Raw genomic sequence first — 16801 nt, 5'->3', positions numbered from 1 at the left:
AATTGAATGCCTATCGAAGCGGAAACAAAGTAATTAGGACAAGGATTCATAACTTTCAATTTGACCGATCAAATTTGTGTACTCGGAAAACCGTGGAGGCTTTCATGTGAGCAGATCCTTGGTAATTATAATTATTAATAATTAAATATATATAGATAGATAAAAGATAGTGTAAACTAGTGCTATGTCTTTATTATCATTCACTATTGTCCTGGTTTATCTCCAGTGTTTTGTAAAACTTTGTCGTTAACCTTTGTTGAGTTCAACTAACGACCTCAGAGTGCAACTAGATGGTGTGATTTATACAATTTCGTTGCTTTTACCCCTTTGTAAACTGAATGCTTTGTCTCTTGATTTTACAGAGTATTCCGTATAGTGTTCTGTACGCAACGTGGAAGTCGAATAATCTCTGATAAATCAATGCTGTAAGTACGTTTAGATTGAATGACGAATAATTTATATGGGTTTTATTTGATGATTTTTTTTTATGGTATCGGTAAGCGGACGAGCAAATGGCCCACCTGATGTATGTAAGTGGTCACCACCGCTTATAGACAATGGCGCTGTAAGAAATATAAACCATTCCTTATATCACCAATGCGCCACCAACCTTGGGAACTAAGATGTTATGTACCTTGTGTCCCTGTAGTTACACTGGCTCACCCACCCTTCAAACCGGAACAAAATGATACTGAGTACTGCTATTTGGCGGTAGAATATCTGATGAGTGGGTGGTACCCAGACGGGCTTGCACAAAGCCCTACCACAAAGTATATAAGTAATTACATTTATTGTCATAGTACCACAGTCAAAACAAATTCTTAACTGACTGTCACATATGGTATACATCTATTCACTCGCGTACATTATGAGAGACGCTCGTGTTTGAAAAACGCATTAATGTGCTTGGGATGACGAATGTTAGAATAAAGAAGCGAAAAAAATATAAATTAGATTATATCTGTTAACGCACGTCGATATTTTATCGTGCAGGTATGCGCATTCGTGAGGGCGAGTCTATTGCTATACATACCTACATTACAAATGTATGATCTTATATTTCAACAGATCACACATCTTGCAGAAATTCATATTGCGACTAACCCCTGTCACATTTTGAATAACTGTGTGAATTTATTTGTTTTAAAGTACCAGCTTGGTATTTGAATGCTACTTGGGTAATTTATTACTAACTTTTTCTGTTTGTTTCATCCAGAAATAAAACATCAATTATACTTAATTAAATACTAACCTACATAACATGTATTACCCACACAAATATTTTGTGTGGGTAGGTGGTTAATAGACGTTCATAATATGACGCATTTAAGAATGTGTTACTTATGTGTAATATAACAATAATTCATATTCTGTAAAGTAAAAATCGATTGAAAAAAAATATTTTAATCTAAATGTTAAAACAAGAGAAGTTAATTCGTTGTTCGGTTGCATTGTTTCAAGTACAATGTAGCAGTTATTAAAATAGCTGAATTTTAGTTTACGAAAATAATTTTGCAGCATATTGTGTAAGGTCAAAGAAAGCCAAGCGCAACCAATATACAGCAAGTTTCAATTTAAAATATATCAATATTCATTGTTGGAACAGCAAATCCGAAACTACCGAACACAGAATAAAATTTCCTGTCAGAAAAATCCAATACCTTTTCCGCCTAACCCGGGATTCATTCCCGGCACCCGTCTGTTTGTGGTCTATAAATTTACCACGAGACCAACGAGGTATACCTTAGCAGGCAGGCTATATTGTCAATGCTATTGTCTGTCTGTTGTTTGTATTCCGATAAGTGAAAGGAATACAAGACGGAATAAGAACTAGTTCATTAAACAGCGTACATAACTAGAATTTATTGATTTTTTGAATTTTTTATGATTATTTTAGTATTTCCTTAATTTATTATAAGACAAGAAATATTAAGAATAATTTTTTTTTGACACAATAACGTGGAAGCTAGTCCCTATACATGTAATTACGAATGAAAGATATTTTTAATTAAGCCTCGCCTTTGTTTCCTCGAAATGAAGTTCGCAATCAAAAGAAACATCCATTTGTGCGTGTGAACAAAGAACTTATTTAGAAATATTTAGTGTTCCGCATACGAAGGGTCCAAAGAAAACGTTAGCCGGGAAAAAAAAAATCCCTCCTCTTGTATCACATTAGAGCCTTAGAAATTCTTTGACAGGGATATCTATTGTCTCATTAAAATTAATTGAATTCTTAAGAATGGCTTTGATTAAATTCAAATCCCCAGCTGCTATTTCTATCATTACCTTAACTTTTATTTTAGCTTTGTGATGTGTTTTTTTTTGTTTTATACCTATGTATAAATATATGATATATACCTATATATGAAACATATATATATATAGGTATAAAACAAAAAAAAACACATTTGATATATATATATATATCAAATTTGCAAATAAATTATGTTTATGTGAAGTTATAAAATAAATCGTCATCCCAACCAATGCGTGTCTCAAACATCGCTACGATCGAATCGTAACGACTTTCCTGATTTGATTTCCGAAACGAAATTTCTTCGTTTCTCTCGACGATGTTTTCTTCAAATTTATGGTAATTGTACAAACTATAACGATCAATACTTAATGCAGCGAAAAAATATACAGCAAGAAAGTTTGTGTGAAATTCGTTCGAGGGTAATGTAAATTTGCTTGTAGAATAGCTCTCTTGATCTAATATTCTCCGTATTCACGTTTGTGGGTTCACTTGTTGCTCATCGATCGCCCGCCCACGCTCTCAATTTTGTTCAGGGTTAATTTCTGTAAGTACCTCGAAAGGGATTTTCTTTAAAACCTGGCAAATTGCCTGTGAGGTAGCGATAATAACTATATTTGGAGGGATTTTGTCTATCGTTCAACCGTTGATTGACCAATAAAACCATTTTGGTCATTGATTAAGTAAAAAAAGTAAAGAAACGTCTAGTAAATATCCTATAGCTAGGCTGATGCTTCTTCTCCCTTTAAGGAGAAGGTTCCAGCTTACTTCACACGATGTTTACTCATTGTGTTTTCTTTGCATTAGTGCACTATAAACAAAAATTAAGCACATGAAATTTCAGAGGTGCTTATTTGAGTTTGAACCCGCAATCATTGGTTAAAATGTATACGTTTTAACCTCTGATCTCAGCTCTCATATTGAGTGCGTGGTGTTAAAACTCTTTATCATTTTAGATTGACATGATTTATAGTAAATAAATTAAATGAAAAATGAATTTTCATTTTCTCAATTTTCGTTTATAATTCATCTACTACATGTATATCCACCAACTTGAATAGGAGTGTAAGCTCCAAAACCTTATCGTCAAAAGGAAATGAGCCTTATCCTAGCAACGAGACATTTACAGGATTCTTAGATGATGCGCTACTCTTGGCTCACAGTCGTAACTTTACATTAAATTTTCCCTATAAAATGATGATTCAAAAATGCTTATTTGAAATAAATACATTTTCATTTTCATTTGTGTATTATTATATACCCGTATTGTATTAGTAAAACGAAATAATAATTAATTTAATAAAAAGCCGAGATAAAAAAAATATCGCCTGAAACATTGGAAAGATACTCACTAGGTATCCTGTTGATAGCCCTCAATGGTCTGAGCACCCTTATAGTCCTGATGGCCGATAAATTAATATTCTCCACGTTCAAAGCGTATTCTAGAGCCCTGAAAAATACAAAGCGTTTTATATATAAAGGAAATGTTACAAATATATTGTTTAAAATTAGGATATCAAATAAAACGATCATTTAATATTGTAATTACAGTACGCTTTTTTTTATTAGATCTGTTCGAATTATAATCGTGCTTTAAATATGTTTATTAAATTGTTCATCAAATGAATTTGGTCCTTTAGTAGTAAACATCTTCGATAATCAGGTCACGTCAATATGATTAAATTTAATCTTTGCCAGAGAGCGTGATAAAAATTAAAATATACATATACATTATACACATATAGTATGAAAATCTAAGACGTGCTTATATTAAAACATAATTAACAAGGGTTTTTTTTCTTTTTTAGTTTTCATGATCTATTCAAAATTTCCTTTTTCTTTTAATTCGCAAGCATCGGTTGAATAATGCTTCATCTTAGTCTTAAATTTTTATTAAAAATATGTTTTAGTAATTATTTTAGAGAGATATGGGAAATCAATTATTCACTAGTAAGTTTAATTTATTTGGGTCGCCATAGGCAGGTACTGTAAGAAATATAAACCATTCCTTACATCCTCAATGCGCCATTAACTGTTATCTAAGATATTTTCTCCCTTTTGCTTGTACTTGGCTCACACAACACTTGGCGATTGGTCTGCGTGCAAGCGTCTGGGTAGATCACTCACTCATCAGATATTCTTCTGCCAAAAGCAACCTAGTGTTGCTGTATTGAATGAGCCAGTGTGACAGGCAAAGAGGCATGACTTAGTACTCAAGATGACCACTCATTAGTTCTTTATCATAAAAAAAAAACAGTGTAGCAATTAGTGGTGGAATAAGTAATTTCCTGAAAGCTACACATTACAATATTTACTTTTTACTACCGGTAATAATATTCAGCATGTGTGTATAATGCCTTACCCAGCCATAACAATAAAGAAATCTAATCTATTCCATGAGTCGGCAAGGTACGTGCCGTGCCCGTAAACACCCATCGCTACCATTTTAATTGTCATCTCAAGGGTGAAAAATGCGAATATTATGTCATCGAAAACCTGAAACAATAGGAAACGTTTAATATAACAAAATAATTATTTATTGCGCGAATAATAACAGCTAATATTTATGTTTATCATAAGACAATTCTATAATATATTTTTTTAACAAATGACGCGTTTCGATTGAAATATTTAATCAGATTGCAAGAAATCATTTTCGTTATAAAAATTTCAATGAAATAATATATTATGACTAAATATTTATCAATATTGATAATTATGATATGTAGATACAATATTCAAAAGTTTTGATAACAGTTAAATTTATATTTTATTATAAAATAATTTTAATCTATGTTACCAGCAGACTAAATATTAACATCTTATTAAAATATAAAAACAAAGGTACATTCATCTTGAAAATAATTAAAACAAAATTAATATAACAAATACATTTTTATACTAAATTACGCAATTAATATTACATAAATATTCTTTTTATAATGTCGTTCATCCATCAATGATCCCCAACGTAATGTAAAAGAATATTGTTTAATGTCATATATTTTTGCGTGAAGGATGTGCAAAGTAATCTATTCCTAGGGACATAAGATGTAAAGCCTTATTATCTATTCACTATATGAAATTGATGAATTATTTATAAACGGACCATAATGTTTTAGCAAAATATGTGATAAAATGATTTTAAAGGCATACCTGTAGAATTTTACATCTGTTGGTGATGCATTGGTCATCAACGCAGGGCTGATACATACCCAGTGTGACGCAGTTCAGCAATATCACCAGCATCGATATTCTTTCGAACCATGTATAGCTTAAGTTAAGGAAATTTGTTTTCTTAATATCAAAGTCTGTTCCCTATAAATGTCACATACAAATAAAATAGTATGCTCAGCATATAAGATTTAAATTTAGTTTTAGGCATAATATCGAAAAGAAACCTTTTGAGCATTTTGTTAAAGATTACAAAAAATAATAATAAACCATACTTATGAATTTTGATTGTGATTGTACTTTCGTAATTTTAATAATATTACAAGACGAACCTTGAAAAGACTTGATAATAAAACTTATTACTTTTTTTGTATAAAAAAAAGTTGAATCGGAGTCCGAGCTCTTTAATCAAATACGCCTCGGTAGTTCTTCAATTACGTAATTTCTTTTTTCAGAAGTTTTTCTAAAGTTGAGTTATAAACTTTATACGAGAACGCTGAACGCCACTTGATTTGATTAAAACTCAAACGAGTGAAAAATGTGAAATAAAATAGCGTAGCTTAATTAAATTAATTAACTAAAAATATACTTCACTGCACAGAAACTTAAATATAATACAATAATTCAAAATGAATTCCTCTCCATCGCGTATAAAACTCATTGAAAAGTTAATTTTATTTCATTCTTCCCAAGTTTATTTATAGACAATTATTCCCAATTTTTAAATTTAGCGTAACATTTTGTTTTGACTGTTAAAATTCTATCAGCGAAATACCTCAGACCTGAGAAGAGTTGGCTTTTTTTTTCATCAGAAATGTTTGTTTTTAATGATAGATTATTCATTTTAGAACGGCGTAAAGGCGATCAGTTTATTTCCAAGGCGTGGCGTCCAATGGCGCCCATAAAGTGGTCAATGTTTTAATAACCATTAGGACACAAACATTTCTTGTGGTTATAACCTCACAATAGAAAAAAAATAAACGTTTTCTGGGATCTGGTTTTAAGCGGTTTATACCTACATTGTCCCACAAATGAACGAGAGTAACAAGTTTATATTTGTAACTTGTTTTAACAGCGTGTATAGATCAAAGAAATGTTCATATATAAAACTCAATCATACAAAATTTATTTCAACCCTGCCTCCTAAACTAAACGAGCCTTTCGGCCTTTATTTTTATATCCTTTAATTGAATTATGAGTAAAGCTAAAGTTAGACAATAGGAATTTAAATCTGAATTATATTTATGTATTAAATGTTACAAGTTGCTTTTTTCTACCGAAGATAAATATTCCGAGTTTACCCAAAATATATTCATACACAATAATAATTATTATAATTTAAATTTCGTCGAAACGATATATTGTGTTATGACAATTTTGTGATTCTTATATGATTATCTGTTCACAGTTATTTGTTAAACCTCGCAGGACCATTTTAGTAAAATCATATGCATCATAAAGGGTGTCAGTGAAAACTCTAATAACTAGTATGTCTATTTTACGGAAAAGCTATTAATTTATGGTTGAGTCCTGTTAAAAGTGATCTCCGAATAATCCTGAATTTAAATTTTTCAAATAAAACTAAAGGTGCGAAAGCTTTAAAAAATCAAACAACATAAATTATAGTTCATGTTGAGTTTTTATCGCTGTTGATTTTATTTATACAAGCGTAATGAACGATTTTAACCGGTTCGAACTGGAATTTAAATAGTACCCTTGTATTCAATGTTAACTCGGCTGTATGAATATACTGAAAATGTGTTATACTTAACACAGGAAAAAAATATAAAAATTATTTTAGTTATAAGTTGTGATTTAAAATTAAGCCTTTAAAAAGTAAAGTTGTTTTAAAAATAAAAAGTTATTGTATAAAACTATGTGAGATATTTAATTTTAATATTTTATAGAGTAACTCTTTTTTAAATATTAAATGTCCAATAATGTAAAGCAAGGGAATTTCTCGAACTTATATAAATAAAACACAATAAACATGTAAAATATCGTTACTGAGAAACTCTTTAAATATTATATATTATTTTCCACCAACCCGCATTGGAGCGGCTTGGTGGAATATGCTCCATACCTTCTCCTCAACGGGAGAGGAGGCCTTAGCCCAGCAGTGGGAAATTTACAGGCTGATTATTATGTTTATGTTATTATTATTATAAAAATTTCCATATATTTTTACAACGAACTAATGGCATAATTACTTACACGAGAATATCGGGCCTGTTACAATATCTTCGAAATATGATTTTGACGTTTCATAATTTGATTTTAAATTAACTTATTCACGATTAACTAATTTGACTTTAAATTGAATAGCCATTGGTCTAGCAGACGATGATGTAATAGGCGACCAATGAGCGTTAAGCATTTAGTCAGATTAGTTAACTGACTTGGCATCATTTCAGAAATTGACAGTCAGTAATTGAAATGATATATTAATTAAACGGATAAGCCTCATAATAAAATCAAATGCGATTTTGTTATGTGGATTGCAAATTTAAAATTTAATCTCATTTCATTATCTGCGTTCAGCGGTTGGTCATTTGTTAGGACGTGGCTTAATTAGGATTTCACAGCAGTGAATACAGTTACAATTTTCAATTAATCCCAGAGGAGCACCGGTGATTGATTAACAGTTTCTAACAACTGAATTCAATTGTGAAGCTTGCAAATTCATTTTGCTTTCTACACATAAAACTGCATGAGATACGTTTATTCTACTGTTATTATGTTTATGAACGGTATAAAAAAAATTAATTAGTTTTTTACTAATTTTTTTTAACATAAGCTCGACTGTATTTAACAACAGAGACTTATTCATTATGTTTGTTTAAATTATTACATAAGCCATACTACTCAGTACAAGATTGATGTATATTCCAGTCAAAGCGGACGTTCTCAGGGTAAACGTGCCAACTGCCCAGAGAATTTTATAGATACACAAGAAGCCTTCTATTTTCCTTGAGAGACGAGTCCGCCAAATAGATCGAATTCCTCTCAAACGCTTGATAGTCTTCTATTTTGCTTCTGTTTCTAATTAGAAATCTGTTTTTGGCCGATACGTGAATACTAACAGCGAGTAGTCCACAGATTCAAAGTATAAAAGCAGGAATGTTATTATTAGGAGAGGAATTGGAGTTATTGACATAGTTTGCAAAATTACCAGACTGAAATGGTACTGGGCTGGTGAGGTATGTCGTGGACCATTAGGTGTTGGAGCAGACGTGACCTAGAGTGGAGACCAAGGCTCGGCAATCGCAGCGTAGGTTGCTTCCGCCCAGGTGGATCGATATCTGAAGATAGTGGCAGAACCAGACTTGATACGGAAGACGGATAACTGGGAGTTTTAGCGCACCGCGGGAGAGGCCTATGTCCAGAAGTGGATGACGTTTGTTTCTGATTATTATTGACTGAGGTTGCTAGTACGTGCGTTTTAAATTCAGCAATTCTAAAGTTAAGATATATCCAAGATGTATAAATAAACATATTCGTGTTGTTATCTTACATTATGTCATGTTTTAATATGTCATAGTTTTAATCAACGTATATGCACAGCTTAGACTAGCCAAGTACGTTTCCGTGAGACAACAAACTTTCAACCAACGGCAAAACAAACAAAGTTACTAACAAAGTTAGAAGATATACATACGTACTGGATATACCGTGTACCACACAAACTAATTAGCCAGATAGTATAGTAGATAATTCTGGAAACTCTTCCGGCCTTGTTTATAAAAGTTGTAAATATAAACGAGGATAGAAAGAGAGATCAGTGACTTTCAATTGGAGAAGATATAGTATAATCTAACTAAACAATTATTGGCAAAGACGCATGTATATTGGATAAGAAATGTAATTATAGTGTACTTATAAGTTACATAATGTTATACATTTAAAAAATCCTTTACTATCTATACTAATATTGTAAATGCGAAAGTAACTATGTCATCCGTTACTGTTACAGTGCCAAACATATCTGCGATGCTGTATTTCGAGTTAATGAGCAAAATAAAATAATTATTTTTTACATATCTGGCCTTACCTTAACTTTGAGGCATGTCTGGTTTACATGTTTGTTTGGAAGAGAATGGAAATTTCAGCATACGCTCGAAGCGTTACACGAATTTTATGGGAAAATTATGTCGTGTCGTATCGTGTTCGTGTATCGTTTAGACATACGTTGAAATTTTGAAACCAGCTTTCAGTTCGTACGATTACGAATATATCATAATATATTAATTTAAATTTACAACAGAAAGGCAGATATTCAAATACCGTACTGAACTGATGATATCTCAGTTCAGACACGTTGAAATTAGAAAAAATTGATTCTATGCCTGTAACAACACTGGATTAGATAAAGCCCCTATCTACGATATACAAATGTCTGTTTATTTTGTGTTGCTACGCTAGTATATACATGATATACTAGCGTAGCAACACGAACGACTTTCTGATGAGGATTCAGAAAACTTTGTATAAATATGTATTTACAATAATTACACTGCTTTAAACGAGTTGAGAGAGTTGCGCGTTTAAATCTGGGTAAGCACAATTTCTGTTTATAGTTCATCTTATTTTCGGTGATGAAGAAACACATAGTGCATGTGTCAGATGAGAATCTTCCACCAACACGCATTCGGACAGCATGGAGGAAAAAGCTTGAATCGTTCTCCTTAAAATGAGGGAGAAGAGCAGTCCATTTATATGTATTTATTTGTTGAAATAAAACTTATTTATATTACTTTTCCGTACCATATTTTTTATATTATAGTTGTTTAATTAATTGATGTTTAGTTGATTTTAAAAGCAAATTATTTTGAAACGTTTTTATTTCTAACAAAACTTACGTATACGTTTTCAGTTGAAATACGTATGCTATGATGTAATGCATCAAATGGCTCGAGCGACATTAAACGCCTGTGACATACGTCACAATATTAAGACTGAATATATATCTGTGCAAGCATATTACAGCAGGTAAGACCTTCGTAAGTACAGCTACCACTACGGTAGCTTTATATAGTTCTGTAAAATGACGATTCAAAAGTGCTTGGAAAATCCTACTTGAATAAAGTATATTTTGATTTGAAGTAGACATTAAGTTTTTTTTTATTAAAAATAAATAATGTTATACATGTTTAAATAAATAAAAAAAGTGTGTGTTATTTAGTTAACTTAGGTAAAATAAAGTAATTTGACGCAAAAAATTAATTATCTTTCATATAATTTTATTACATAACAACAGTAACCAAACGATTCATACGTCTTTTGAATGTTTTATTCTACGAAATCAGATTTTATATATCAGAAAACGCGTCGTTTATAGCACGCGTCACGAAAACGAAGAATACAGCGTTTATTTTTGTGAACAAACAGTAATTCCGGATAGTATGGGCAGAACAAACAACTCGGTCCGTCGTAATTATTGTCTCTCAGCTGATCGATGATCGAGACAATATTGTCGTAAATATATAAACGCTTTTATAATTTTTTATGATGATCGAAAGGTTTTGACTCAGATTACTTTAATTCTTTTTTATGATTTAATGGGAAGATAAGCTATATTAGGCCAGTTGATGTAACCACTGCATATATGTACATTGCCAGTGTAAAATTTACATGATGTGAAACTAAGATGTTATGTCCCTCGTGTTTGTTACACTGGCCTTTCAAACTAGAAAACAACAAAATAAAGTTTTGCTGATAAAAGGCAAAATAAGGGATGAATGGGCCCTACTGAGTAGGGATTGCACTAGGGCCTGTCGCCTACGGAGAACGCTTTATCATTAAGGTTTCGTATTTTGCAATTTAAATTTATATTTTAGTTAGTTACTAATTACATATTTTTTATCACTAGATTTTTTGTATTATAATATTGTTTAATGTTTTTTTGATAATAGAGTTTTGCTTAGATATATTAATAAGTTATTTTTTATTTTTCCTAACGAAAAAAAAACTTGTAAACAAAATACATATAACTTAGACCGTTTTTTTTTGTATGTTATAAGACATGGAGGTTAAATATGTTTCGTGTAAGGTTAATATTTTAGGAAAAGTTAAATTAATCGTCTCTAAGTTTTAATCAAATAGTTAACTAACACTCTGCGTTCAAGAACACGAATTTAAAAAAAACTAAGAAATAAAATGTATTTGGTTTAATAAGTTTGGTCACCTATATTTTATTAAATTGATATTCATATATATAAGTCCTTGATCTTAATAGCTCTTTAGTAATAAACAATGTTTTTTTTTTTAAATAAAACATTCATGACCCTAGACTGTCTTGAAAATCGTTGGCTAACTTTTTATTCATGGCCTTTGTTGATCCCTGCCTTTATTGTCAATTTCCTCATAGTCCCTCACCTTAAACTTTTATTTGGCTTCTACCCAGCGTAATCGCGAACTTTCTTCAACCTTTAGAAAAACAACCGTTATCATTTATACTCTCGCCGAGTAGCTGATTATCTCGTGAAATGCAAGCAGCTTAAGAGCGATTAGCAATGTATTACGCGAAGCAATTTAAATTTAATAACCATTCAATATTTAAGAACGTCGATACAATGTTATCGTAATTGTATTATTGATTTGTATAAAGATTGGGTAATTAAGTATTACCGCCATCGCAGCAAAAAAAAATTACGAATGCATCAATATAGGTTAGGTTAGGTTTTATTAATTTATTAAGGTTTTTATTTCTTTATTTTTACAGAATAAATATTATGAAAAAAAAAAACTTGTGCTCGTAATATTTCCTGCGATACTTGGTGGAATGTGTTCAATATTTTTTTTATTTCTTTGCGTCTGGTAAGTAAAAATACATGTACAATTGTTTAAACTATGTTTGAACTAGTTTCTACAGCATACATTTTCCTCTGACGAATAATAGTACTAGACAAATTGAAGTAAGCGTATCTTACTTCAATTTGTCTTAAATTCTTTAAAAGATCCTAAAATGTAAACATTGTGGCGTTTATGAGTTCTTTACAAGCGTTTGAAAGGGGGTCGGAAGTTTACAGCGATACAAATGCGTTTGATATAAAACTTTAGTCGAAAATGTTCTTCAGATGCTCTGTAGCACTCAACTCATTATTATGCACCTGGAACGCTTAAATTATATATTTAATCATTTCACACACTAACTAAATTTTAAGTTTACAGGAGTATCTTATGAAATATATGTTTTACTTAATTTTACTGTATAAAATTAATACTTCATTTCAAAATAAATAATAGTTCAGAAAATTCTAGCTAGCTGGTTAATACACATAACAGTAGATTCTATTACTCTAACACATGGTGACATTGAGTCAGACCGGCTCCACTTCCTCATAAAATAGTCGTTAAATAACCGTAGCAAGGTTTACATAACGTACATTCAGTTGCGTTTCGTTTTCTAGTAGGTACTTTAATATGTCACGGTTGATAATTGAAATCGTTGAAAGCAATGGAGTCTCAAACTCGAAACTAATCTGTACTATTTTAACGTGTATAAAGCGTTTCAATGTGAGCTCGCAGTCAGTACTGCGACCCGAGCCGTTCGCCGCGAGCTACATGTTCCACCTAAATGTTGGTTTTTCGACCAATACCTTTGAGTGCAACGTTAAAAGTAAGTCGCGTCATTTTGAGCATATGATTTTTTTTATGTAACTTACATCACATGAAATATTCACTTCATTGAGTTTTTTTATTTTTTATAAAATAGGTAAGAGGGCAAATGGGCCACCTGGTGATAGCTGGTCACCACCGCCCGTAGAGACCGGTACTGTAAGAAATATTAACCATCCCTTACATCGTCAATGCGCCCCTAATCTTGGGAACGAAGATGTTAGGTCTCTTATACATGTTTATAACAAACATAGAAATTAGAGCACTTATTAATACAGTGCTCATAACTAGCACATTTTGCACATTTTCAGAACAGGTTCTAACGTAGCATGTGTATTGCTATTGTAAAACAACGTAATTTCAAATGAAGGTGACATAAAAAAATCCACAGTAATATTTAATTTTTTACTATTACGATCGCTTTAATTTTAACTCTTATGTCTTAATAAAGAAAAAAATCTGTACAATATTTTTAGTAGTAATAGTAGGTAAGGATTCCCTGAAAGTTATGTTTGTAATAATGAGTTCTATATAAATGCCATTCCACAATTAAAAAGCGTCATTCACATCGTTATTTGTGATATTTCAAGTATTTTTGCAATCCATTAGACCAAAGTATGTTGCATGCAACACGAACCCACCATACTTCTAAAATTCCGTAGGTCGAATTAAGCACTATAATATTCATGAAAACGATAGGTATTTGAAATCTTTCCAGATTATTATTCGGACGGAAGTTTACGTCTCGTGTGGGCTAAAACATACGCGAAGCGGTGATACTCCAGCGATCTGCTCAAATTACTTTTCCCGGACGTAGTTTTATTACAACTAAAACAAATATATATATTTTTATATATTTCTAAATAAGAAATTGATATTTTCTTCGCCGGTATAAAATTGTGATTTACGATTGCAATTTTCTTGTTTTCACCGAGTTCATTAAGCAATTTGTGCCTGAAACTCGTTTTCCCAATAATTAAATAATAGATCTCTGGTTATGAGGCATTTTCCGATAAGTTGGAAGTTTTTAAAGTAATTGAATACTTCCAAGTGAGATCGAGATGCCTTATCAAATTAGCTACAGATCCTCAAGTTCCGAGTTCGAGTCTACGATCGGGTTATTTTAAGTTACTGAGATTATTCTACCTTGCAACGTTACTCTCCCGAGCCTCTAATGCATGTGAAGTTGTTAGTTCTACCACCGATCGTCCTCCGGTTGTGTCGTTGATCAGGTCGACTGTTTTTTTTTTCAATTAGTTTTTGGTTCCGTATCTTTTCTGGCTGTTACTTTTAATTTATAATATATTTATACAGTGTTCTAAATCTAAATGTCAAAAGAGTTTTTGTGTATAAATGTCATACCAGGATTTTAACATAATATTGCGATATAAAGTTGGCTCAAAATATTCAATTTATTTTACTAAGTGCACACTTTGAGAGGTAAATGTTTATCTCCCCTGTGCCTTACAAAGTGACCATAAATTTTACTGGCCATCGGGACTACTTCGGAACCACTGCATAAAATCCTTTCTGCACATTAATAACAAGCTCTTAATGTATTCTGGATATTATACCAGTCAGCAAACTTGATGAGTACCTAATAATTATTGAATTTTTATTATTTACTAATTTTTTTTAAATTAACTATGGCCGATTTGTTTTATAAGATAAAATACTTAAATATTAAACAAAGATTTCAGGTTCAAACTTGAACTAGCTCGAAGCGAGAGCGGTGGTAGTTTTTATTACGACAATTCATAAAAATATTATTTCTATATATATATTGATATATATAGGTCAATAAATAGATTGGACTAGGTTTATCCCCTGCGCCTCCTATATATGCTTGTGTTATCACGACAAATTATATTTTAAACTAGCTGTTACCCGCGGCTTCGCTCGCGTAGAATATGAATATATTTACAAATTACCTTAAAATATTACGTAAATTTAAGACCTCTTTTTTAATCGGTAGCCCAAAAATAAAATTTCTAGCTTCTAACTTCAAAAAACACCACCACCCCCTCAGAGGTAGAATATCGAAAAACGCTTAAATATGTATATTACTCATTCTTAATAAGTAACACAAAAATAAAGTTTCATATTTTTAACTTAAAAAATGACTGACCCCGATAAAAACTTTCAACCCTTATTTCACCCCCTTAGTGGTAGATTATCTAGAAACGCTTAAGTATGTATCTACTCATTTTTGATCAGTATCCCAAAAATAAAGTTTCATGTTTCTATCCTAAAAATGACGGATTTCTATACAAACTTTCATGCCTTATTTCACCCCCGTAGGGGTAGAATATGCAAAAACACTTAAATAAGTATCTACTCCTTTTTAACCAGTATCCCAAAAAGAAAGTTTCATGTTTCTAACTTAAAAAATTACGGACTTCCATACAAACGTTCAACCCCTAATTCACCCCTATAGGGGTAGAATTTCCAAAATTCGCTGCTTAGTGGGTGTCATGATATGTTAGTTTATAAGTATACAGACTAAAATATAAGTTTTATGCTTGTAGTCCTAAAAATGACAATACTTTCAACAACTTACAACCTTTCCTTTAGTAACCTATGTCCTTTCTCAGGCTCTAGACTATTTGTGTACCAAATTTCATTTAAATCGGTCCAGTAGTTTTGACGTGAAAGCGAGACAGACAGACAGAGTTACTTTCACATTTATAATATTAATATGGATTAGTATGGATTATACATATACGAATATAAAAATTTAATTATGTTAGTGCGCTAAAGGTTGAAAAATTGAAATAATAAACGATATACCTTTTTAAAATTTTTATTTAGAAATAAAAAGCGTCCGAAAGAAATTTAAGAAGGTCATCGCCCTAGTTCTCTCTAATGACCTGTGAAATCTACTCCAACTTACGTACCTTTTCACGAACCAGCCTTGAAAAAAATAACTACGCAACCTTTTATCTTCCTTTTGAGACTTCTTTATTATTTACGTGTTGAGAGTCTGTAAAAAATACGACCTTCCATTTCGAGATTTTAACAAAGAAATATTAATTACCGTGTGATTATCTATTAACAAATGTATACAGTAGTCTTAATCATCGAAGTTTTTAATGTGTAGCAAATAATTAATATATTTTATTTGAAAGTAATAAGAGAAAAATTTAAATTAATTCAATAATTTAACTTTAATAAGTTCTTGCCTTTTATATTATGCATATCGTAAGAGATAACATCAAGATTTTTAAATTTATTCAAAATACTATTTGCAGTACTTATTTATGTATCTATTACAGATATACCTAATATCTTCTAATTATATACCTACAGTTATAAATTTTATTAGTATTAATTAATCAAGTGGCCTTTATTTATGGCTTGCGATTGATCATACGTACTATATAGCTTTGTAAGCAGACCTAGATCACAATAAGAGGCTATTAATATCTGTTGAATAACCTATACGATGTCGTGTACGTTTTATAGATATATTTATATTGAATCTCCAGAGACTTAGCGATCTTGCCCTTGTTTATATTTATTTGCTAACTATTAAAAAACAAAAGATAAATGGACGTAAGAGAAATATAGCAAGTATTAACTGAAACTATTAATATAAAAACTGATATTAAATACATACTAGAGGGTCGATCGCGAAACTTCGCGTTTATTCAACAGATTTTTAGGTATTTCGAAACCTATGACGGGTTTTGTTTTGGTTTAATGTCATTGTAAGCTGACGGCGTCTGTACGCGCGTTTTACATTCGATTTTTTTT

The 16801-nt window shown here is 31.2% G+C and overlaps 1 protein-coding gene across 5 annotated transcripts in view; it reads right to left on the bottom strand.

Moving 5' to 3' along the window:
* The window catches only part of LOC113395012 (voltage-dependent T-type calcium channel subunit alpha-1G-like), a 55533-nt gene that overhangs the window by 21411 nt on the left and 17321 nt on the right, over positions 1 to 16801 (bottom strand). For all 5 annotated transcript variants that reach the window (XM_064215782.1, XM_064215780.1, XM_064215784.1 and 2 more), the window contains exons 2-4: positions 5411 to 5523; positions 4617 to 4750; positions 3607 to 3704 (exon numbers count right to left, since the gene is read on the bottom strand). In XM_064215782.1, coding sequence (XP_064071852.1) covers positions 3607 to 3704; positions 4617 to 4750; positions 5411 to 5523 — 345 coding nt within the window. The remainder of the gene's footprint in view (positions 1 to 3606; positions 3705 to 4616; positions 4751 to 5410; positions 5524 to 16801) is intronic.

The sequence above is a fragment of the Vanessa tameamea genome, chromosome 9 (assembly GCF_037043105.1).
Source record: "Vanessa tameamea isolate UH-Manoa-2023 chromosome 9, ilVanTame1 primary haplotype, whole genome shotgun sequence".
NCBI classification, from domain to species: domain Eukaryota; kingdom Metazoa; phylum Arthropoda; class Insecta; order Lepidoptera; family Nymphalidae; genus Vanessa; species Vanessa tameamea.
This window is presented reverse-complemented; position numbering and strand designations above follow the sequence as displayed.